The 26,396-nt window shown below is 33.8% G+C and overlaps 1 protein-coding gene across 1 annotated transcript; it reads left to right on the top strand.

The window, feature by feature from the left end:
- The first annotated feature begins 11,129 nt into the window (after window positions 1-11,129).
- LOC128210397 (uncharacterized) lies at window positions 11,130-25,905 on the top strand. Its single transcript, XM_052914740.1, has 2 exons — window positions 11,130-11,360; window positions 22,156-25,905. The coding sequence occupies exon 2, from the start codon at window positions 22,373-22,375 to the stop codon at window positions 25,070-25,072; it is 2,700 nt and encodes an 899-aa protein (XP_052770700.1). The 5' UTR covers window positions 11,130-11,360; window positions 22,156-22,372; the 3' UTR covers window positions 25,073-25,905.
- The last annotated feature ends 491 nt before the right edge of the window (window positions 25,906-26,396 follow it).

Here is a 26,396-nt window from a genome sequence, read left to right as displayed (position 1 = left end):
TATGTAAATATTACCATTGATGAGTTACAATCTTCTAGAACTTAGGTTCCTACTCAACTCGATGAAAAAAAGTATTTTTAGACATTATTGATACTTATGTTCAATTTCAAGATGTATTGAATGATGATCAAAAGGCAAAACAATGTATTTCCGGTAACATGGCGAAAACAAATGGGGTCGGTCGGTCGTTTTTTCCCTTTTTTACAGTTTTGATTTCAAATTATAGGATCATGAAATATTATGTTGCATCGGATCAACTTTCTTATATATAAATGTTTCATAATTCACAAAAACTCTGCATTGTTAAATGTCTGAAATCATTTACTTTCCTTCGACTACCGTATATCCCCGCCTATTATGCCAATGAATTATGTTGTATTTTTGTATAGACTCGTTAATAATATATGGCGTGTGGAGTGTTGCAAAATTATATAAAAAATATTTGTTCAATAAATTATATTTATGTTCTAAAAAAAATATTTATGAGGTTAAAAAAAATATATATGGAAAATAAAAAATATATATATGGACAAAAAAAATATTTATTGACAATAAAAAATATTTATTGACAATAAAAATATATATATGGACAATAAATAGAAAAAAATAATTGTTCATAAAATATATTTATGTTCTAAAAAAACGGTCGGTGGATTTACCGAAATCCCGAAATCCTGGTAAATACCGAAATCCCACTTCATTTTCATAGGTATATATCGTCTTCTTTTATACGCCCGGATTTAATACTTTATTGTGTTCGAATGTTGTATGCCGTAATTGTTCGAGGTTGGAGAGGGATGGAGAAGTCGGAGGAGGGTGGGGGTTGGGGTCGTGGTGACTAAAACCCCGGACCCCCTTTCATTTACATAAGTTTATACAAAAGAATAGTATGCTAGGAGGTTCGTACGGCGGGGCTTCAAAACTGCATTGTTATTTAGTGGGTTGTATGCTGTATTTCTTGGTGGTTGGTGAGGGGTGGGGGAGTCGGAGTAGTTGGGGGTGGGGCAGGGAGTGATTAAAATCCGGGAACCCCATTCATATTTCTAAGTAGAAAAAGAGTATGCAGTATAGTTTAAAACTGTATTGTGTTTAAGTGGGTTTTATGTCGTTGTTGAGGTTAGTTGGAGAGTGGTGGGGGAGTCAGAGGAGGGGTGGTGGCTACGAATAAGTCTCAAATACTACTTTCCGATACTTCATTTCAAAGTGTGGAGGTAATGGATGGTAGGGATCATACTTTACTTACAATAGAGTCTGTGAGGTGGTTTGTGTGCCGTAGTTGTTGGTGTTTTGAGATGCGTGGGGAAGTCGGAGGAATTGGGGGTGGCTATGAAGAAGTCTCAATTAAATCATACTTTCACATACTTCATTTCAAAGTGTAGAGGTAAAGGAGGGTAGGGCTCGTACCTTACATACAAAAGAGTATTCGAGGGTGTGTACGCCGATATTTAATACTTCATTTTGGTCGTAACCTGTATGCCAAAGTTGTTGGGGGTGGAGAGGGGTGTGGAAGACGGGCGAGGGGGAGGGCTAAATCCCGGGAAGTCCTTTCATATATGTTAATATTTTAACGACTAGTTCAATATCACATTTTATATTTGTTTGATTGTTTCTCGTATTTATAGTATGTCGTATATTGATTAGTTTAAAGGTGTCTTACCTTTTATTGATTTTGCCTTTAATAAGTTATCCGTTTATTTCGTTGTAAAGTGCCTTTGAAAGTGTGTATCGAAAGGGTGCTATATAAAGTTTACGAATAAAAATATTAAATGTGTATTGTGAACAAGTTGTGTGTCGAGAAAGGTGAATCATTGGTATCAAGCGGGAGTTGATTATACAATTATCCTTATGTGTGTATCATAACGATTTGTATAATGTGTCTCAACTGTTATGAGGAATCGCTTGGTATGTTTCATTGCACAATCTCGTGAGGAATGAAATGCAAATTATACAATTTCACTTAAATACCATCACTGCATGTAAATACGAATCATCAACATCATTTTAACATTGGTCATGATAGGAAAGTGTACTTAATGAATAAAGGCATAATATAAGATTTTATATCGTAAAGCATACCATTTAAATACATACATGCAATACTCGTCTCAATATCGATAAGGACATGTCATTGGGAGATATTGGTCCATGTCTGTTACCTATCAGTAATGACAGCCCGCTGTGACAGATTCTTGTCGTGCGGTCTGTACTTGGAACCATGCCCGCTGTGACAGATTCTTGTCGTGCGGTCAGTACTTGGAACCATGCTGTCACTGAGTACTATATTACGATGTGTATTAAACACCAATGGCGTTCTGGTTCAAAACGGAATGCTCCTGTTAACCAGAAATTAAATCTTGTATTTACACGAAGGTAACAAGTAAGAGTACGCGGTGTATGAAAGAAACATCGGAAGTCTGAATATTTATTTCTTAGTGCAATGCAGTCCGATAGTACATTGCACGTCAGTGTTTACGATATTAAAGAAATTCAATACAATACACCACTGAGGGACCGAGGCGTAAGCCGAGGTCAGTTCACCTTCGGGGGCTGAGTAGGCGGTTATTATAATGCCATATGTCCCGAAGTGGTGTATTATATAAAAGAGTATGATCTTAAGCGAAGTGATATTGCTAATTTTTCGACCATATGAGAGCGTTCAGTTATGGCAAGATTAATGTGGACTTGAATTGGACCAAAGATTTGTATTACATGGCTTTAATTTTTTTCTTATTTAGATGGAAAACAGATTGTTCATTCACTGTGCCATATCCAGGCCACACCACGAGGAGGCGCTCTCGTCATGGCCCATCCCCTACCCCACCCAAAACCCACCCTCATCTAGTTGAAGAAGTTTCAGCCTTTCAACACATTTCCTAATTTGTTACATACTACAAACTTCTTTTGAAATAATCATCCGATTCTGCGAGAACAGTTTAGTTGCCAAAACATTTACGGGAATGACCGTAAAGTGATGATCGAATTAAAGGTAATTAACAACCGTCTTGCCACTATGACAGTACTCGTGAACTGTACCTTGTTTAATTTATTGACCTATCTAGCACACAAAAAACAGTTTTAAACCATACTGCATACTCTTTTTCTACTTAGAAATATGAATGGGGTTCCCGGATTTTAATCAATCCCTGCCCCGTCCCCAACTTCTAAGACTCACCCACCCCTCGCCAACCACCAAGAAACACAGCATACAACCCACTAAATAACAATGCAGTTTTGAAGCCCCGCCGTACGAACCTTCTAGCATACTATTCTTGTGTATGAACCTATGTAAATGAAAGGGGGTCCGGGGTTTTAGTCACCACGACCCCCACCCCAACCGTCCTCCGACTGCTCCACCCATCTCCAACCTCCAACAATTACGGCATACAACATTCGAACACAATAAAGTATTAAATCCGGGCGTATAAAAGAAGACGATATATACCTATGAAAATGAAGTGGGATTTCGGTATTTACCAAGATTTCGGGATTTCGCTTAATCCACCGCCCGTTTTTTTAGAACATAAATATACTTTATGAACAATTATTTTTTTCTATTTATTGTCCATATATATATTTTTTATTGTCGATTTATATTTTTTATTGTCCATATATATTTTTTTATTGTCAATAAAGATTTGTTATTGTCCATATATACATATTTTTATTGTCCATATATATTTGTATTGGCCATATATATTTTTTATTGTCCATATATATTTTTTAAACCTCATAAATATTTTTTTTAGAACATAAATATAATTTATTGAACAAATATTTTTTTATATAATTTTGCAACACTCCACACGCCATAATAAGACGGGTAGATTTTTAAAGCAAGTCCAGCACTTCAGTTGTATCAAATCTGTGTTGATGTTCAAGCCAAACAGTCAATTATAAACTAAATTTGTAAATTTGCTTGAAGAAAATAGCCGATTTCCTTGTCAATTGTGAGCTCTCTGATGTGGAGGTAGGTTAATATCAAGGTAACGCGGATATGGATTTACTTACGTACGATCAAAGGTTCATTCATATTTGTAGTGAATTAAAGCATTTCGGTCATGATTAGAAAGTTTTCAGACGACGATTATTGATTATTATCTTTTCGATCGTATGGTACTTTCTAGCCAACCTAGACGAAATCGTGGGAGTAAAATCGTGCTCTGACGTCACAAATTGTACCGTTTGATCTGCAGCCGACACATACCAATACATGTGTTGATGAGTTTACTTTCGCAGGTTTTTGTTTAGATTTCAGTCGATGGGACTTATTAGGCAAAATAAATAACCATTGATATTTAATTTTAACCTTGATGCCTAAAAAAAGATAAAGGTCAGCGAGGAAAAATAGGATCTGTCGGGTTACCGTAAACACAGGTATTTTCATACCAATAATACACTTGTTACCTTAAATGCATAAAAAACCCGTATAAATCACGATTTATAGATAATTGCATTTCTTGTTCTACTAAACAGGTTCCAATTTTATTTGCATCCTGCTTGACTGCGATAAAGATGCATGCAAACAAATATAGTAATAAAGTTTATGAGAATCCCGGAATAAATCTCTTTTGGCCTATTAACACTTCTTTAGAAGTAGTTAATGATATAGGAAGTAGACGATTTAAGGCCTCAGTGCTTAATACTTATGACTTTCGAAAGCGTTATACATCTATTCCACAGTATTTAGTTACAAACAAACTGACTCCGCTTATCGAAAAAACTATAAATGGCAGTTTATGATAAAAATGCTTTTTTACTAATGATCGCTTAGATTATAAGTAGCTTCCATGGCCGAGAGTATAAGATAGGCTCATCCCGACTCGAGCGTAGGGTGTTTTGCGGGAAAGGTGCATGAAAACTGTTTATGGTGACATTTGAAGCGATAAATAATTAATTAGCGTTCTAAATATTGCCACAAGGCAAGGTTTCCATGATGCTATAGACGACAGTCTTCAACAAGGGAGGTAATTACAATGTGTTGACCATTAAAAAGGAGTTCCATACGGGCATTTTATCTTCGCCCGTGGGCAAGATAAGAATTTCTAGCATGGCTAAATTATTGGATCTTCTTATCCGAGGTGGGAGAAAAATATATTTTCTTAGCTTCGATACATGTTTTATAAACAAACAATAGGCATTCCAATATGTGCTAACTATGCACCTTTACTTGCTGACCTCTTTATATACTACTATAAAATTGATCATATGTTGAAAATATCTAAGTATGGAGAACTTGCCCATTTTGATCAAGAATACTTTTAGATATATTAGCGATATTCTAAGTTTGGATAATCCGGTTTTAACAGATAATATCAACACGATTTCCCCTTCATAATTGCATTGCAACTTAATAAATCCAATACATCCAATCTTAATGCATTTCATGTAGATCTGCAGCTCGAAGTTAGGGAAAATAAATTTAATGTTAATCTTTATTATAAACGTGTTGATCTTAATTTCAAAATAATTATTTCCCCTTCTTTAGATGAAGTTGTTCCTAGTTCACAATCATATGGTGTTTTATTGCACAGTTCGGAGGATTCGCTAGAATATGCACAGATGTCAAAAATTTCACCTCTCGAACTAAACTTATAACGGAAAAACATCTGAAACAGGGTATCATAAATTATGAAAAATTTTCTCAAAGTTTGTTAATAGACATTATAATAATATATCAAAGTACCAATATCAATAGAAGTCTTAAATCGCTAATTGCTAACAGTATTACTCATCCCAATTTTTATGGCGACGTTTAGAGAAAATTCGTAAAATTATAATGTATCCAGCAGCAAGTTGAGCAGAAACACTCAATGAATTGCTTGAATCTTATTTAAATCGTGGATATAACGGCAATACTATGAATAGTACTTTCATTCTGGATTTTAATGATGAATTCCTCATAAAGATATATAAGTGAAAAAGGCGTTCGTACGTAACTAAGCTTTCAGTCCTTTGGTTTTATTAAACTTTTGCAGATACGTGTTATCTTTAAACCTCGCCTCGCTAGAGATGCTTAAGCGTTTGACATCACTTTGTTTCAAACTTTTACTTAAGGTTATCATTTGTAAGAAGATTTTATCAAATGCATGCTGTGTATCTATTTTAATAATGTCTTCTTTGTTTATTCCCAGTTTTAGTACAATGATGATGCTCATTATGAAACTCTATGATCACACAGTTGTAAACTTTTTATTTGATAAGGCAGACTGTGTGGGATTTTTAATTGTTTCAAACAATTATTGCATCATATCTCTGAAATTATTTTGCATTACGTACTCTGAATTGTATTCCTTCGTCGGCAGATAAATTCGGGATCCTTAATCATAGAAGTACTTAGGGTTTACCTACTAGTTTCTTCAAGTTAGTGCAAAATTTGATCAGATTTACTTGTAAAGTTTTTACTTTATTCAGGATTGTTAGGATAAGAGTGAGGTTGTGCACACAAACTGCTTTAAACCCCTAGTAAATTTACACTTTACTGACCGTTCCGAGGTGATACCTAACAATCCTTCATAAACACCCCTAGTTTATTTATATAGTGTATAAGTACTGTGTTTTTGTGGAGTTTTGTACTGTTGTTCCATGCTTCTGGTTTGTGAGTGTTTGTTTTTGTGTTCAGTGTCTTTGGCGTTTACCCTGTGCCGTTTAAACGGGGTTTATGTTTAAGCTCTCGACTGCTGAGCTTGTTTATGTAGTTGTTCATATAAATATTGGTACAGAATCCCGGTTCTCAAAAACGAAAAGTATAAAGAAAGTTATGACTACCTACCTTTATTGTTTTTGAGATGCTAGTGGATACAAAGATGTTTATGTTTTAGCAAAATTATAAATGCTAAGAATGCCACATGGTTAAAGGGTGCCACAAAACAAGACCTTGATAATGCCATTGTCCAGTACGCCCATGTTACTAAGAACAAAAAAGGTCCAAAATTCTCAAACCATCTTGAAGCCCTCATAACAGAACCCATCTCATCAGATTATTTTTGTTTTAAGATATATTTGCATTCATGTATTGGAAAATCCATTCATTGTTTTGTATGTATTGAATGGTTGGTATTTCCGTCTTTGAAATGTGTGCTGTTTGATACGTAAAAAGTTCACTTGACTCAGATTTCTATGTTGCACTATGTTGGCAATGTATGTATGTGTACAAACATTAACACCTTCCCCGTCTATGGTGTGAACGTTCACCATTCAAATTTCACGTTGTCTTTTATCATAGCCTTCCTTATCTGTGAAAGCTATTGTAAAAAAATAACAAATTCTAAAAGCTAAAAGCGTATATCAAAATTAAGAAATCCTCTCATGCTCCACTTGTTTTGTCATTTGTAAATGTTTACTTGTGTATTTTGTTTTTTTTCACGTGCCATGTAGCTTATTGAACGTGTAGTCAAAATAAACTTTCTATCTATAATGTACAAATGGGAAAAAAACTGAACTTCCTGCTAAAGTGTCTAGAATACTGAAAAATGAATACATTTTCTAAATTTTTTGAAATTTATTGCATTACTGAGCATACATTCAGATCAATAACAATAAATCAAACAGTGTCAATGTAACTAAGATAGAATGTTTTTTACATTTAATGTTAGGGCTATCATTTGTATGTATTTTTAAAGACATCAATTATAGTGTCTTCTAGAAATGTATCTTCATCTCATTGAGTAACTGTATCATTCACTGGGCTTATCAGAAAATCAAATGTAATTAAGGCTTTTTCCTCCAAAAATATTATAACAATTTCTTTCGTGAATTTAACAAAGCTCTCAAAACACTTAAACGTGTATGAAAAAACACCTGCATTATGCATGCTCGACAATGAAGTTTAAAGCGAACTAAATCTTGGCTTTTTGAAGATGTTATGTAGTTGGCCTTCAAACCACCTTTTCATCGTGTAAATCCCTTAAGCTGCCTCCTCATTTACGTGAACTATATATTAAAACATTGTCACGGGCTTTAACAGAGTAAAGGATAGACGTAGTTGATGCATTGACACCTTTTTAAAGCTTACATTCCTGTTTTAATGAAGAAATTTGTATTTTAAAATTATGAAGAAGCTATTGAAAAGGCCAAATGACGACCCATTAACTAATCAGTAATTTAAATCGAGTATATGTTGTACTGATCCTTCATGTTTTAGAACGTCTGGCATTATAGTGTAGTTATTCAGCTTCTGGTCATTCGAAATCATTCAATATTTTTAATGATTCATAAACACCGCTTAAGGCGCTGGTAGAGGGCGTCGAAAGTGTCGAACCTTCCACTGCTGCCAACAATAAAAATCCCAATCGAATCGAGAATAATGTTTTTAAACATCGTATGTATTCCGCGCTTTACAGTCTGTTGTTCTATCGCGTGCATATTATTCAGCTGGCTGCTCATTTCAGATAAGATTTAAATGTGTGCGTTTAAAGGCGACCAAGGGCATACTGTTATATAACTTGAAAAAATCAAATAAGTGATTCATTTCTCATTTCCTGGGAACCCACACATGTAAAACAATGGAGATCTATAGGGCAACAGTGGTATAGATTTATGAAAATGAAACATGATAGAGTTAATTATAAAGTATTTAATTATTGTTGTAATAAAAGAAATGGTAATGTTAGAAATTGGCAGTATATATACATCAAGAAAATGATAGAACTTAATTTAAATAATCTGTCATTTTCGTGTACACATATGTCTTCTAAATCATATTGCAATAAGATTTTTGAGCAATGTATGGATATTTTTATAAATGAATGGATTCATAATATACACTGTATTTATGGTTCTTCTGGAGTTGGTAGAAACAAACTCAGATCTTACAGACTTTTTAAATTACAATACGAAGTTGAAAATTATGTAACAAGTTTTATCCCATTTAAATACAGATCAGCATTTGCAAAGTTCAGATGTGGTGTTGCCCCTCTCAGATTGGAGACAGGCAGATACGAAAATATTCCAGAAGAATCTCGAATATGCCCTATTTGTAATATCACTGTTGAAACGGAACAGCATTGTTGTTCCAATGCCATGTATACCAGACCTTAAGACAAGAGTTATTTTCCGCAGCAAATCTATTAGACAGTACATTTAGTTCAAAAACTGATGATAATAAGTTATTGTTTATATTCTCCAACAAGGATATAGTGAAAGTAACTGCCAAAACCTGTTTTAATATTCTAAATCTTAGATCTAATATTTTGTATATGTGAACATACGACTGATGATAGAGTGTTCTTTTTATTTTCATCTTTCAACCTGAAGATGTATTGTTTTATCTCATTGGTATAACTTTTATTTATTTATTACCATGAACAACTATCGGACTGCATATAATAGACCAAATAACTATTTTCAGCCTTATGTTCACATATCCACCACTTTACTGATGTTATACATTTGTATATAGTGTAAAAGAACGTAGCTTTATTTTATGTAAAAGAAAGATAATAGTCTCTTATAACTCCTATGTGAGTGGCAATACTTTTTATTATCGTTTTTACATTAGAAATGTATTATATATTTATTGACGAGACTGAAATAAACTATGAAATATTAATAATAAATATATATATATATATTGTGCATTAATCAACATAATAAGTGGTCAATACAAAGCTAAATAAATCGACATGAATGACACTAATTTCGAAGTGTTAAATATCCAATTCTATTTTTAGAATGAAAGTACTAAATAAAATGTGTTGCTAGTATTAACTATTCTTGCGCTTTTATCTAGAAATTTGAGTGGAATATGGCATATTTTAATTAAGATTTAGTATTTTTGAAACACTTCATATATTTTCATAGTTGAGTCTAGTTTATGAAACTTGCCTTAAAACAGGATCTTTGGTATTTGTTTTACTGGGCTTGTCAATGTTTCCATCATGCTATATATACATTTTGAGCAATAAATATGCGGTGCATTATAATTTCGCTTGGTAAACAATGATTCCCTTGACATATCCACCAATTCTTAAAACTAGAATTTCGGTTTCCGTAATGGAGGGTTTCCCGAAAAAGAGTAAAAGGCAAAGTTACTGTAACTCACGAAAATGCATATGAGGTCAAACCTATAATGCTTTTGAAAAGAGTATGACAAATGAATTCATTAATCATTGACGACATGTCACTTCTATTTTCATCAATTATATATTTTGTTATGATTGAGTTAAGGAATAAATTATAACATTTTCGCAGTTTAAGCTATCTGAATCTTAAAACTACAGTCGAACATCATTTGAACGAACTCGCTTGGCTATAATTCCTCGTTTGCTCGATTTGGTTGTCAAGAACTGATTTCTATATACTGAAGGTAAGCATTTTTCCGAGGCTCGACGTTTTTATTGCCGATCCATGGGAGCTCGCGCCAAAGGGGTTCGACTGTGTTAACAAACGTGTTCAACTTTTGTACTTCATTTCAGATTTTCTCAGGTGAGGCAAAAGGTTCAAATTCTAGATTTAACGCATTTATTAAGTACCTTAAACATCAGTGCGATCCATGTTACATGGTACAAATTAAATTTCAGTTAAATAATAAATACTATGTGTACAACGGTTTATATTTTTTGTCTTGGAACGAGCCAAATTTTGGAAACCAAAAAATTCATGGAAACCACTTATATAAGACTGCTGACAAAAAATTAGATAGCAGATTTTTATATTTAAGTTCAAAAATTGATGTTTTCATGCAATTTTCCTTAACCGTTAGTAAAAGGAAACGGTTTAAACCATAAAACATTAATTTTCGAACGAAAATATGAAAATCTACGATTTGATTTTTTGTCAGCAATCTTATATCATTGGTTTGCAGATATTTACGCAAAAAATTGCTCTTTCCAAGACAAAATATTAAAAAGTTGTAAAAATGGTTTATCTGTGAGTGTGCAGCTTTAATATATATAATGCGATACGCCTTAATATATTCCTTCCTCTCGTTTGACCGTACTAATACGTCCGAAGCATGAATGTATTTCGTGCGTGCTAATAACATTCATAGTTTACGGTACAAGGGATTCGCACATCCTATAGTTTAATGATTAGTAAAATATCGTTTGATACGTTTATCTACGTAACGCTTATAACGTCTCGCCTGATGAGCACTGCATAAAATGAAAACAATGTTTTAGATTTGACAGATTTATAGGAGCCGCCTATAGCACACCTCTTAGATGAATAACGATGACAAATTAGAACAGCGTTTAGTATAGTTTTATTCATACTCCATGTATGCTACCTACTCAAGTTCTGTTTAAAAGATGAACTAAGTTTATGTATAAATGTAGAACTTTCGGATAACTAAGCTATTTCGACTTCAACACGTGATTCATGCATATGATCCTACGCCGATGGATAAACCTTTAATAGCACAAGTGAGTACCATCTTTGTATAGCTTTTTGGCACACAAATATTTCTTTTACATCTATCTGTTTCATTCTCTTTCATCGGTTTGTAAGCACAAAGGCAAGACTTGAAGGCACGTAAATCAAATGAATCGAACTATATAAATGAATCGACCATAGAAAGGGCGTTGTTCTTTGTTAACTGTCAACATAACATTGTACTTAGATATGAATGAGAAACAATTGTGAGTTACCATCTCTCGATAAAGACTGAAGGTAATTTTTTGTTTTCTTTACACACATTAAAATAAATTTTGAAATCAATTATTATAATAACTTTAAAGGGCAAATGAATGATGAAAATACAAATATCATCATTCTTGTTTGTCATTTTTGGGTATACTCTAACATCATATCCATTCTACAAATGCAAAATTTCTATTACATTATACGGTATACATACATGTTGTTGTAGCAATTGATGCGAATGGGAATGTATTGATGGAATTGTATCGTTATCACTTAAAATGTTCAAGTGGATCCTATATTCTATCAGATGCTACAACAACATATATTTGCAATTGTGCAAAACGCACAACACATTTAACCCAGACAAGTAAGTCAATGTGACATCCGATTGATAAGGGTTCGTAACAATCGAAAAAAAAATGGGGTTTCGCATTGGAACTGTCAGCGAAAAAACAATTGAGTATACAACCATTATTTGAACTCCTAACTCTGAGTGTTTGATGGTATATCTGTTCGTTGAATACTTCACTGTTGTAATATTATGCTTTAATAGTATTAGTGATATATGGGGGATACAGCAGATATTATGAATGGCTCCCTATGAACAAGAGATAAAATAAGATGTGTGGGTTATAAGGAAAGAGGTCATGTTACGGGATTTATAACCCAAAGTCGGAAAACCTCGATTTGAAAAAGAATCACGTTTGCACTCAGATAATGAATTCAAATACATGTATGCTAAAACCTATTTATGCGATAAATCGAGTTCGGGTCAAAACTCAGCTTGAATTAAGTCTATATATTCATTCGAAGCCAGCATCAACTTTAAGAACATACACTACATTAATTACAATACCTTTATTGATAATTCTTGGTAGTATTGTAGTTAGTGAGTATAAGTGATTTGAAAAGCTAAAATCAGTGTATTGGTCAGAATGGGATTTACAGGCTATCGAGCACCCGGGTTAAAAAAATACATCTCGTAGTGACCGCCTCGAAAATGGTTTGTAAAGATTACCGATGAACGGTTTAATATCAATATGAAAAACTACTGAAACAAGCTCAAAAGCCAACATTTTGAACGTAAACCCCGTTTAATGGCAAAGTGTTAACGCCAAAGACATAGACCTCACAAACAAAAAATCACAAAAAAAAAACATGGAACAACAGCACAAAAATCCACAAACAGCACAGTGCATATATACTATATAAAAACTAAAAAAAAATCGAGCTTTCAGCAGTGAACCATACTGGTTGAGTTTGTTAATCCGAACAGTTTTGACAGTTTTTTAACAATATCTTTGCGAGTTTTGGTTCTAGTAACTTCAAACATTAATAATGTTTGGTTCAAACCTCAGCCTCTGCTGAATTACACATTCACAAAATAGTTTGATTCATAAACGCAAAACGTTCATTTCAAGCACAGTAAATCACTATTCAATCGGAATGGAGTATGTAAATCCCGATCGCTTTTAAAATTATATTTTTTTTCTAAAATTAGATTGCTATTCCGTTATAGTTTGTTTTCATTTCTAATAAAACACACAATGGGAATGGGAATCAACTCGCACAGAATATAATCTTAGAAAATTTGAGTTGTGTCCCTTGCTTCCAAAAATCTAAGAACATTCCTTAGCCATGATATTGAATACAGTGCCATTTAAAACGTCATTCCCCGCGTGCTGCATATTTACATTTCTCCTGATTATGAGTTTGACAGGGATTTATAAGAAAGATACTCACCTAAACTTGAAGAAAATTCGCATTCGTTGCTAAGGCAAGCGTTTGTATCGATCTAGATCATCGAATTATTGATCGAGGTAAACAAACGCGTGATTTAACAGGTGTTTGGTATTTATAGACTGTTCGGATTTACAAACTCAACCAGTACAGCTGCAGATCTCCATTGAGAGATCAACGTTGGAATAAACTACTTATGTTGCCATATTGCAATGCCTTACGTTTGTATTTCTTAGTTTGTTTTTATTTCATTAATGAAATTTTATATTTAAATCTCAGTTGAAATTGATTACAATGAATTACTCAAATATATAAAAACCTTGGTTTCCCTCAAACTTGATATATTAGGTAATAATTTTGAGCTATGTCGTTTAAATGTCTTTGTCCCTTTGACTGCAACAATTTTAATTTTATGTTGATGGATGGGACGAGTATCGTACTATGATTAATTCTAAGTTTGCTCTTAAAAGTATCTAATACTTTAAAAACTAACAAAAGAATGCTTCAAAATGTTACAAATGATATTTCTTTCTTAAACAGAGGTATAGTACTTACAAGATATGTAGTCTGTTTTTCATCTTCATTTACATGAAATATTCGTACAATTTGATTTATTAATGAGAAAGGTATTCACTTTTTATGAAGTACATCTCATAAACACTAGCCAATATTAGAAATGGGTAATGAATTAAGAACATCAGACATTAAACTTAAAGTCAGTGCGATCAAAACAAGACAATTGAAGACTTTAAATAATTCAATATTGACACCGTAGGCTGCAAAAACGCATTTTACGGTAGAGCATATTGCTGCTATGCAAGATATGGTAGATGGAGGTGGATGATATGTAGTTCGAGAGAATGCGTATAATGCTCAGATTTCAGACTAGAGTGTATACATATTATTCTGACTACGAACACGTTGCTTAGAATCACTTTTTCCAATTAAATTTCCTAGCCCATCAAAATAGTGGGGGTGATGTCATTTCTAGACCCAAACCAAAATTGAACTTGTACCCTAGCCTTTTCTTCCAGATTTATGTATTCGATACTTTAAGTATTTCATATTCTGAGAAAGTGCTTTCGGGGCAATTATATAATACAAGACAAGTTTTTGAAGAGCACTGTGTGTGTACACCATTCTAAAAGTGATTTAAAATAAATACATACACATATGTAACAAACATACATTTTGAGTTTTAACCTTTAACTACTAAGTAAAGCATTTATGGAACACGTTATTACTCATAACAATATTGTAACCTTTTATTAAATAGCTTAAATCGCACAAATATTAAATAACTGGTGGGTTTTAAAATATTTACAGTGATCAACTATCGTCTCATAAGGTAAAAGTGCGATGTTTTCTGCATTTTTCTTTCAAAATAAACACGATATCCTTTAGCTTATTAGTAGGACAACATAAAATGCAGGAATTCTTATTGGTAGGGTTAAAATCTATCGATTTTGTTTATATTTTGTGGCTTGAATTTTACCTACCATAAACTAGAACTTCGTTTGAAGAACCCTCGTTTAACGTCTTTTTGAACATTTCTGAACATTAACATATATTTTCACAAAAGCGTGATCAAAATAGACATGCATATACTCCGTTTATTAGTTTATATTTCTTTTCCATGTATAGGCTGATACTTATTGGAAAAATAAGGACAGCGCCAATGACATAGAACACAAAAAAACAATCACAAACCAGAAACATGGAACAACAACACAAAATTCCACCAACAACTCACTACATATAAAAAACTAAGGGCCTCAAGATTGTTAGGATCCGTCTTGGAACGGTCAGTAAAATGTAAATTTACTTGAGATTTAAACCAGTTTGTGTGCACAACATAACCCAAAACTCCCGAATAAAGTTAACACGTAAATGGTAAATCTTATCAAAGTATGCATTATATTGAGGAAATTTAAATATAAAACAAATTATAATAAACAAATAGGTACCCCCTCAGTACTTTGATTAGGGATACCAACTCTACCTGCTGACGAAGCAATACAATTCAGAGTATCTAATGCAAAACCTTTTCAAATATATAATGCAATTAATGTTTGAACATATAACAATCTCACAAAATCTGCCTTAGCAAATAAAAGGTTTAAATCTGTGTGATCATAGACCACACATGCATCAACACATTTTTATCAATAAATAATGGCGTCACATCATTGTTAATCGTAAACAGGTCAGTTAAGTGTAAAGATGTATTTTACAGTCGTTGTACTATATAAAGTGTTAATGTCTATTAACTGTTCAACAAAAATGTCTAGTAGCTGAGATTTAAATAAGGACTGATCCAGGATTTTACGTTAGAGGGAGAAGCAACGGCGGCCGTGCTCCTCCTCTTCCTGCAACCGGAATTGTGCCCCTAAACAGGGTTAATTTTGAATTTTCGACTACATGCTTGTGCCTGTAATTTTTCATTGTCATTTTAATATGTTTAAATGAGTCCCCCTCGAGCATTTGCGTTTTTGTTTGTCTATAATGGTGTGTTATGATGTAACCTTTGCACATATTTCTTCCATATTGAACTTTAAGTCCACTGGGATATGGAGCTCCTCCTGAATCCGTGCCAACATGGCAATCTTATATTTGTTTTTATTTTTGAAAAGCTGTATGTATTATGTTTTCAAATTTTAAGTTTTCATATTTCAAGTTTTATTTATACTTAACCAGAAGGTCGTAGACCCATGAGGCATAAATAACACAATTGTGACAAATACAAACAATATGTACTTCTGCGGTAACATATTTACTAATAGATTTTATGACAATGGCTCAAATACTAGACAGTTGCAAAATGTCTATTTGACATCAATTGAACAGCTTTGTAAACAAATACACTTAAATTCTTCAATGTTCCTTTATTTTTAGTGTTAATTAACTCCTTAAATTTGTGCATACTAGGATGTCGTAAATAGTAGGATGGCAATAAAGACTTTCGAATATCATTATACAATGGACATTCAAAAACAAAATGATCAATACTCATTCATATTATGAAGATATTATGTATATATCTATTATTTCGAATGTTAATTGCTTTGGTACGTTGGTTTGAATCGTTTTAAGTGTTTACCTATCCTATGTAATTAAATACACATTAGACGCTTGTTGATTGTGATTCCAAAAAAAATTGAAGTGTTTTTCATAAGACCAAATGTTACGTAAATTGTTCATTATAAAAAGTATCTATCATATGTAAGATAAATATCGTGTAAAAAGTTTGAATGCAATAAAGTCAGCATTTCTTTATAATGACACTATAATTGAGTGTTCATGTCAATTATCACTGCTTCCACCCTATGTGACAGTGCTTACAAATGTATTTTCCCACCAAAAAAGCAGTTTTTGGTATTACATTAAATGTTTCAACTTGATCAATTGAAGTTCTTAAAACAATTAGTTAGAGCAATCACAATAACAACAAAAAACCGGTTTGCTTTTTATTCAATAAGTTATGTTTAAACTAACAATTTATTGCTTTTCCTTAATTGGTATTATGTTAATAACGCTTCAAAGTAGAAACAAAAAAGGCAATTAGCAATTACCTTTATCTAGTAGATCCAATTAACAAGGACAAGCATAAGAGCGTTTGTCAAAACAGACAATGACAATCCAACAATGGGATCGAAACTGATATTCGAGAAGGAAAATGTGTATTTTTAAAGATATTATTTAAATATCTTAACATAAGTCCTAAGCACTGAGTATGCTGTGCGTTATTAAAAACTTTTTAATCGGTATATTTGTTATGCTATGAATCGTGTTGCGGTTAAAATGGTCTAACTTACTTACCAGGTCGAAATAACCTTCGAACACACCAAAATACTCGGAAATTCCGTCATTTTGTTTCGCATTTTTTTAACATGTCCCGCACTGAAAATTACGCAACACAAAATTTACGTTGGATCCCCTGCTTAGTTCCTGGAAGTCGAAAATATATATTCACCGTCTGTTTTTGGATTGTACTCTTTCAATTTCTCAATATTAAAGTAACTTTGTAGACTTTCAGTACCAAACGATGCTACTAAATGCAATAAGAATGGTACCGATTAAAATGATTAATTTCGCAGACTCCGTGCTCTACGAGGTATTTGGAAAACTTATGGATATGTTTTAAATGCTTTTTTTTTTTTTGCTCAAAATTGACCGCATCTGCTCCAGTACTTTTGTGAATAAAACGGCTTGAGTCTCCACTTGACAGTTTCTTGTGAGGCTTCCGTCTGGCATGAACGCGACATGAAAGACATCATTGTTCAAAATATGCTCCTTTATCATGTCAAACATAAATATAAGCATTTGAACGTTGACAAATTACGATATATTAATGAGTTTATTGTAAAGTATTACATAGCACCTCTTACATGGCGATGCCTCAATCTTCCAGCTGAAGACATTGTTTATCAATCCATTAATAAAATATGCATTGTATTATCATCGTTATGTTAAGGTTTTCACTTTGTTATGTTCAGATGTTTATCATTCATTTAATTTCTTACTTTCATGCTCGTATATGTATTTCAAATTTTCCAAAATGATAAAAACGACCGCACCCTTAAATCATACAAGGGCGTTTACATAATTTCATCGATCGAAAAATGCAGACGACACAAAACACGTACGACAGATAAGCTTAAGAAACATCATGTATAAATCAATACAATTTAAGTTCGGTTTCGCCTTGAAACGTAACAATCACTCGAACCGCTGACAATGTTTATTTATCACTAATATTTGTTTCGCATTATATATGCAATGATGTAAAAACACATCGTACACATCACTTGATGAATATTGCACATAAGTTTTATTTGAAAATCATATACTCAGCGAACTGTACAAGAAAGATGCTTTAAAAAACTATTCTTGTCAAAAATACCTATTCCCTTCACAGATACGCTTGGCTGTCAGTTATTCAAACAGTTATATTGTCTTTCAAATGTTCAATGAAAACATCCAATGCACCACATTCAAACAGAAAAAACACATATGATTAAGCTTTATTGTTTTTAAGTACGACATCACTGGTATAAATTGATATTTTATGCGTTAATTCACAAAATGATTCGTATGTACCATGTATCTTATATGATCTGACGATAAAATAACAAATGGTCGCTTTTGTTACTTTTTTACGCTCGTAAACTGGTTTGTTCATTATTTATACTTCATTTCATCACCAAAACCCGGTTGCTTGCAGTTGCATTCAATTCGAGTGTTACTTTTCAACACCAAAAATATATTTTTTCTTGTTTAGGAAGCCTATTTAAAAAAATCGATTTATGTATAAAGCCGAAGAAGACAGGCGGAGATTTCCGCCAGTCATGTGATATGCATAAACTATAAACTGTTTTAGTAATAAATCTTACTTGCGAAACTTCATTTGTCATTTATATTACGGGGATCAAATTGTAAGAGTATAATCGACTGTTTTTTCTACAAAAAATGGCATTTTTTTTCTATTATGGCCAATTCTTTACAATTAAAACCGAATTGGCCTAAAATGGACGATTACAGTCGATGACTGCGTCACTAGTAATATGAATAGTTTTGCAGCAATACAATCAATCAAGGCAATATTGGTGCCATTATTTTGCTTTTCGTTTCTAAGATGAGCATTCCATTTTGACGTGGCAACTATCTATTCTCCAGCATTGCTTTAAAAGTTTGTGTTCAGGACTCAAGTTTAAGTTTAACAACTGAGTATTCAAAACAATGTAGAAAAATGTATTGAAAAATTGCAGGGACAATCCCACTTGAATTTTTGTTAGTTAATGAAGAACTATGATAAAGGGTCTAACATACTCTTAAACGAGATACGCAAAACGTCACAACTGCATTCAAAACATTTTGTTTAATGTTAGAGCTTTCGCCTTGAAAGCGCCAGCGGGGTTACGGTTAGGGTTGGGGAAAGAGGAAGCGCCAGTGAGACAGGAGTACAAAACTTAATTCCTTTGACCGCTTCAAAATGTGCTTTGTTGTCAAGAAGATGATATTTTGACAAAACAATATAATTTAACATTTATCGGCGATCATCAGTAGCACATATATTTAACAGCTGTATCTTCGCGAAATTCGCGTTTGAAATAAAAGTTGTATTGGAAATTGAATGTCTGAAAAAGGCATCATACTTTGCATGCTGATCCAGTTGAATTCATTATTTCTAAATGATGAGAATGTGCTCATTAGTATTAAGTATTTAAGGAATTTCCAGTGCAAAAGTTGATTTGAAAAGACAAAGATTTGCATTTTCGTAACCAGGAGGTGAAATCAAGGCCCTTTTAACCCCATTGTAATAATTATATTTTCTATTTGAACATATATAATTATGATTAAGAGTCCTAAAGATAATGTTGTTTGTTTGAATAATAACACAACATAATTGCAGCACTGAAAAGGTTGAATATGTTGAAAGATTGTAGGCGAGACAAACGTTTTACTTTTTTTACTTATTTTTTAAAATTCTGTCTACAGGCAATACAATTCGATTCCAAATTAATAATTGAGTTGCTTCAAACTGAAACCGATAAGTACCTGTCCTTACCTAAGAATAAAACAATGTATATTGATGATTCTTAAAGCGACACTCAAATTCAAAATGAATTCATACGAATGTATAACAACATTATTTTTGACTGATACACCTTTAACTACTTATTAATAATGCATTTATGAAAACTATCAACTACTGATAACAAGATTGTAACCGTGTATTTAATAGCAGAAAGCGCAAATACATTAAATGATTGGTGAATGCTTAAAATATTTACTGTGGTCTTTTTTTAGTCTCATAAGGTAGAAATACCATGTTTTATGTTCATTTTTTTCAAATCAAACTCGGTATCCTTAATAAGAACCATTGTTTTCGACATTTATTCATCAGTTTTGGAAAATTAAAACAATATTTCCAATTGTGGTAAATCTTATTTGGGAGTAAGAGTGCATATTTAATACAATTAGCTTGTTTCATGATACATGTAGTTACCGATATAACTAAATGTAAATCTGACGATAATTGTTTCGATTTGCGGTACTAAAGTCTGTCGTAAGAAAATATTATGAAGTCCGATAAACCATAACTGTCAGATGATAACTCGAAAAACTGATTTAACGCCCTCTTTTCATTTCAACCTTGAAATTCCGAGGCGGTAACCGTAACATGGATTGATAGACTTTATGATGAATATGTTCTCTCTATCGTTCTCCTTGATTGTTTTGTTTGATGTTCGTAAAGGTGATTCTTGTGTAGACCATACTTTTTGTTTGTTTCTGTTGGTCATGGTGTGAATGGTGTAACACTATATCATGATAGATATGTTGCAACTAGGATTGATAAGCCTAAATGATATGCAGGCCCGGTTTCCTAAGAGGGTTCGGGTTGAATGCAGGCCCGGTTGGCGGTTGAGGTTCAGTGAATGCAGGCCCGGTGTGCTAGGGAGGATCGGGTAAATGCGGAATCTGTTCGCTAGGGAGTTGCGGATATTTAAATGCCCGATTTGCTAGTGAGGTTCGGGGAAAGAAGGCCCGATTTGCTAGGGAGGTTCGGGGAAAGAAGGCCCGATTTGCTAGGGAGGTTCGGCTGAATGCAGGCTTGGTTTGCGAGGGCGGTCCGGGTAAAAGCAGAATCGGTTTTCTAGGGAGTTCGGGTAAATATAAGCCCGGTTTTCTAGGGCGGTTCGGGTGAATGCAGGCCCATTTTGCTATAGAGGTTTGGGTTAATGCATGCCCGGTTTGCTAAAGAGGTTCTGATGAATACAGGCCCAGTTTTCTAGGGAGGTTCGGGTTAATGCAGGCCCTGTTGGTTAGGGAGGTTTGAGTGAATGCAGCCTCGGTTGGCTAGGGAGGTTCGGGTGAATGCAGGCCCGGTTTGCTATGGAGATTCGGGTAAATGCAGAAAACAACATTGGGAAAATTTGGGAAAGGGAAAAGGGAAAATTGCTGTTCAAAACCTAAATAAGTTGACTAAATAGTGTTAGACATGTATTTTTTTTGAAGTAATTTGAGCTTTCAACGGCCAAATATACTGAGTGTGCAGGTATTAATATTCACAAAATATTTTTTTAAACAAAACAAAAGAAGTGTTTGATAAGCTTAAGCATTCAATTCTATAAAGGCAAATGTGTATACATGCTAGTCTTCATGAGGCCAGAAGGGTACTTACAAAATAGGGCTGGATACAGTCCCCTCCGATAACTCTTAAGCTAAAGACCTAATAAAGCTTAACAGCAACAAATATTTAAGTTGTTCGCTGTGGTAGGTGTTCAAATGAAAATGCGATAACTCAACAACCAATCAATAAACTATGTCGATCTCGTGTACGGCATAACCGAGGCTAGTTTATTAAGTCTATAGATAAAAAAACTACAACATTTTATTATTTCTGCTAATAAATCAAAGAAACCCTAAATTGAAAATAGTCTCATTCATTCAAAAGGGAATCATACATATTAAAATCATTTTGTTTTTCATTATGAAAGCATGTAATGAACCGCTTGTATTTAAATCAAATCTGTACATCCAACATTTGAGACCAATTATCATTTTTTGTGTATATTGGCTAGTAAAAAACCTTTATTTCTGCTAATATATCAAACACAACGTAAACAACAAATGTTCTCATTCATTCAAAGTGGTAATGTATTTTATTATGTCCATCAATACCGATCTATCGTAATTTATTTATTTATAATAGCTGGAATGGCGGAGTCATCTGTCAAAACAAATCTGTTTATACTTACTTTTGCCTTTTTTAATTTCGTTTCAGATTATACATGTGTGACATATTAAATGAAAAAGTATATTTTCTTTCAGGTTGACACAACGATGACATAAAGAACAAAGAACCTTGGAATAATAATCCACTGTTGTTTGGATGGGGGGATGAAACACAATGAAGAACGCACTATGTGGTATTATCAATGTACATACAATTTTGAAAATTTGGATTATCTGGTTTGATGGAACGTGAAAAGTTTTTGTGAAATAATGAACAATCAGGCGGTTATTCTAAGCATTAATAAGCTGAATAATGAGACGTACTTTTCGAGTGTTTTTGTACTTTTCGATATGGATATTGTTGGCGCTGATATGCATAGTGCTGAATATAATCAACATAGACTGGGGACGTACAGATACAGTGAACGGCATACTCATCGTTGTTGTTCTTGGTGTGCTACAAGGATCTGTGCTCGAGTTTCCGGTGCAGACCATCGCTACACTCATCATCGGAGGAGAACGCAGAGAGGCCAAGAGGGCTCCATGCGATCGCTTAACCGTGATTTTAAATTACAATCTTCTGGCTACGGGAAAAGATGACATCTTGGAATGTATAGAGACAATGTACATGGCTTTCGTGGGAAACCTGAGTCCTAATGTTTCTGCAGTATTAGTTAGTGCAACGGGTGATGAAGAACTAAAGGAATACGAGTTACAAATACGAGATACATACAGAGCTATTTTGTACGATGACTTATATAGAGAAGGGCTTGCGTTTGCACGGGGTGAATATGATCTAGTTGACCCAATACATTTGCACAATGTTTGGGCAATGTATGTGGATGTTGAAAGAAATGTGTTTGTTACCGAATATTTAGAGGACATATGTGACAGATATGCAAGGGAGTTCATGGTTGTGCATCGTGTAAGTCGTGTTCTCAGAAAATGTGGCCAGTATCAAGACTTAATGTTGCTCTCGGAAGGCGAATTCGAAGCGTATTCCTACTGTGACTGCGATTATTATGGTCGGTCAGCTCGGGAAGTTGGCGAAGCTCTTTTTCATCCAAGCGAAGACGTTTCTAATATATTTGAAAGAAAGTTCGATTATACGCTAGTATTAGACGCCGACACTGGCATTGCGCGCGGGAGCGTATTTGAAATGCTCAAGATCGCCGCCGCAAATCCAGAGCGAGGAATCATTCAACCATCCATCAAACTTCATTGTACCAGTGATGACACATTATTCATGCATCTTGAATCCATGCGACAAAGCATTTATGAACCATTGACAAATGCCATCATGGCCCTTTTCGATCAATCATCATACTTTGGAAAAGCATTGATAAAAAATAAACTATATATCGACAACGTTATCGGCACGAAGAATAATCTCATTGAGAGGGTCCCTGTTGATGTTCTGAGCCATGATACTTTTGAAGCATCCCTTTTAAAGCCGCTGTATGCTGGTAGCGTGTACCTACTGGAAGCTCCCAGTCATAACTATGTCACATGGAATATACGAGAACGGAGATGGAATAGAGGTGAAATTCTTCTCGCCATGTACTTTTGGAAACATGCTTTTGGGAAACCAATGCGGTGGATACAACATAAGCTGCAGAAATCAAAGTTTAACAAAACAAAAGTAAGAACTGAATCAAAGCTGGATTTTGTTACCTCATACATCGCCCACTCAGCATTACGACAAATGTTAATGAAACCAGCGTTGCTTCTTTACATTCTTTTGCACATTGCTGTCCATCTGCGATACAGATATGCATCGATCATTATTGTTATGTTTAGTGTCTTAGTGTTTCCAAAGTTTGCAACATGTAATCGTGAAAATTACAAATATGTTGTTTTAGAAACAATTGCATCCATATTTCAATTCACTCCTGAGGCTCTCGTTGGATGTGTCCGCATTTGGCGAGCGTTGTATGCCAACATTTCCCTCAATGCAAAGTGGGTACCACAGCGTGCAGTGGAAGAAGATTTTAAGAATTCCAATCCATTTATTTCCAGTTTTAAACATTTGTGGGGATATTCATTGTTTTCACTTGTGGTGGGAATATTAGTAATGATATTTCTAGATCGTGCAATGTTGGTTCTTGTAATGCTAATTACCACGTTCGTTCTACCTCTTTTTACTGGTTTCACGTCGTTGACCCCTGGGTTTCAAAGTTGTAAACGAAAGAAAAAACAGATGTTACCCCAAAGTTCACAAGTTAGTGTAGTATCTGAAGATTCAGGGACAAATATTTTGTCCGATGGTGATTTATACAAAAGTCTGGGAACAACGCCCATTGAATCATACGCAAATCTTACAATGAGGTCTCAACAACAGTTGAACAATGCACCGAACTCTTTGAAATCTTCTCAACTAATAATGACACTCAGCAAAGATAAAACTAGAATACAAACAACCTCTTGGTCACGAGATGTGGAAGACATGATTGCAGGTTCTGAACGCTTGGGACCGATGTTGCCAGACCGTCCGGTACTTAAACAAAAGAGCAGACCAAAACTCAACAAAAGAACCTTTCCATTTGATGAAAGTAGTGGGGATGATAGATATGTTTCAATTATAAATGTTACCCCCAATGTTTCATCAACTGATAAACATGAGATAGACAGTACCACGCGCAGTAGTTCAAATGACTATGAAATATTGAATTTGTCACGAGACTCATACTCTACCCTTTCTCCTAAAAGCAGACGTTCATCATTAGTCTCTGAAAATGCTGAAAGCAACTCAAATAGTGACATGGGAAGAGCAGTGATAGAATACAAAGATAACATAACATTCATCACTATTGGTGATTTAGCAGAGCCGACATTAACAAGGAAGGATAAAGTACCAGTGGAAAATACGCGTGTAGGAGTGAGAAGACACTTAAGTGGCAAGACGGATTTCATCGACACAGATACAGACGATAAAAACAATACACAAATTAATTCAGTAGAAAAGCTTTATCGACATATTGGTGTGCTTAAACAGTTTACTTCGAAACATTAAATTGATTTAAGATGGATAAACCTCAACATTTTGAGGCCTTAGGGAAAATTTAGAGTAATTTATCAGAGCTTATGCTAAGGACTAAAGTTTATAAGCATAATTTAAGTTTGACAATCAATGGCGAATGTCAGTAAATGCAAATGGGTGTGTATATGTTTCAACAAGTCATCAATTGTAGCGATATGATAATGGCCTTTTATATATGTATGATATGATACACACTTTTTATAAAGTAAGTCGCTTGATTTTCTCATAACCATGTCCCAGATATGCTTACAGGGCTTTTTAATTAAAATATACTTATATGTGTTCATGATATTCTGATTTTTACTTTAGATTACAATAAAAACATTTACCCATGCAACGGCGCGTGCTTATAAGTAGCGGTTTTCTCATATATGTGACGCCGGCCGCGAAAACGAGTCCTGTGAAGCCATTCATATTATCCTCATAAACAAACTTAAACAAGCGATTTGGTAATAAAATAAAACGTTGATTCAGTGTTTGATTTGAGTAAGAGATAAATTTCAAAAAATATAAAAACAGAACCGATTGCCGCTTAATAGACACAATCATTTGCAAAATAAGAACTTTTACAGGACTTATTTTCGCATTAGACTCCTTGTATTCAGACACAATAAATAAACAAATGATGAACAATAAATTGTCAATGAATCTATTAACTCGGGCAGAGTGCTTGTCCAATAGTCATAATAACTAGATATTTATAATATTGCATACTTGTACTATTTTTTTCAATATATTATATTTAATACTCATTTTGTACCTGAGGTAGACTATGTTACGTTATGAAATAAAACAAATAAAGTGTTGTTTTGGTGGCGTATTTCGAATGTGTTTAATGCAGTAAATCCGACTTAAATTGACTTCTGATATAACCGTCTAGCTTTAAAATCTAAACAAAAGTGTTAAACCCTTAAACCGTAAGGCACTGGGGTATAACTAATGACCTCCATAAATGTGATGCAACAACGGACAAGTGATGAGAGAGTCTATTTAATTTTATATTCTGTGTAACGTCGTGTTATTAAACCCCAAAAATGTCATTGAAAAGATATTGGTGACGCATATTTAGACCAACCGGTTGTTCTCATTATCCATTGTACTGTCTTCCTCGTTTCATGTTTCAGAATATTTGCAAATCAATTTTGGAACAGCAATTACTTCGGACAAGGCATATCTTGTAAATTACTTAAGGCTGGACTAGATGTGGGTTAGTCTATTCTGCAATTATCACTAGCACAAAACAAGTGAACAATACCTTCTCATGTCGGGATAGATAGCTTGTAGTCCAACTTGCATT

The sequence above is a fragment of the Mya arenaria genome, chromosome 12 (assembly GCF_026914265.1).
Source record: "Mya arenaria isolate MELC-2E11 chromosome 12, ASM2691426v1".
NCBI classification, from domain to species: Eukaryota; Metazoa; Mollusca; class Bivalvia; order Myida; family Myidae; genus Mya; species Mya arenaria.
Note: the sequence above shows the minus strand (reverse complement) of the source record. Positions and strands in the feature narration are given on the sequence as shown.

Excerpts from the sequence above, each read along its gene's own strand:
- LOC128210397 (XM_052914740.1), top strand. The coding sequence starts at position 22,373 with ATGAGACGTACTTTTCGAGTGTTTTTGTACTTTTCGATATGGATATTG.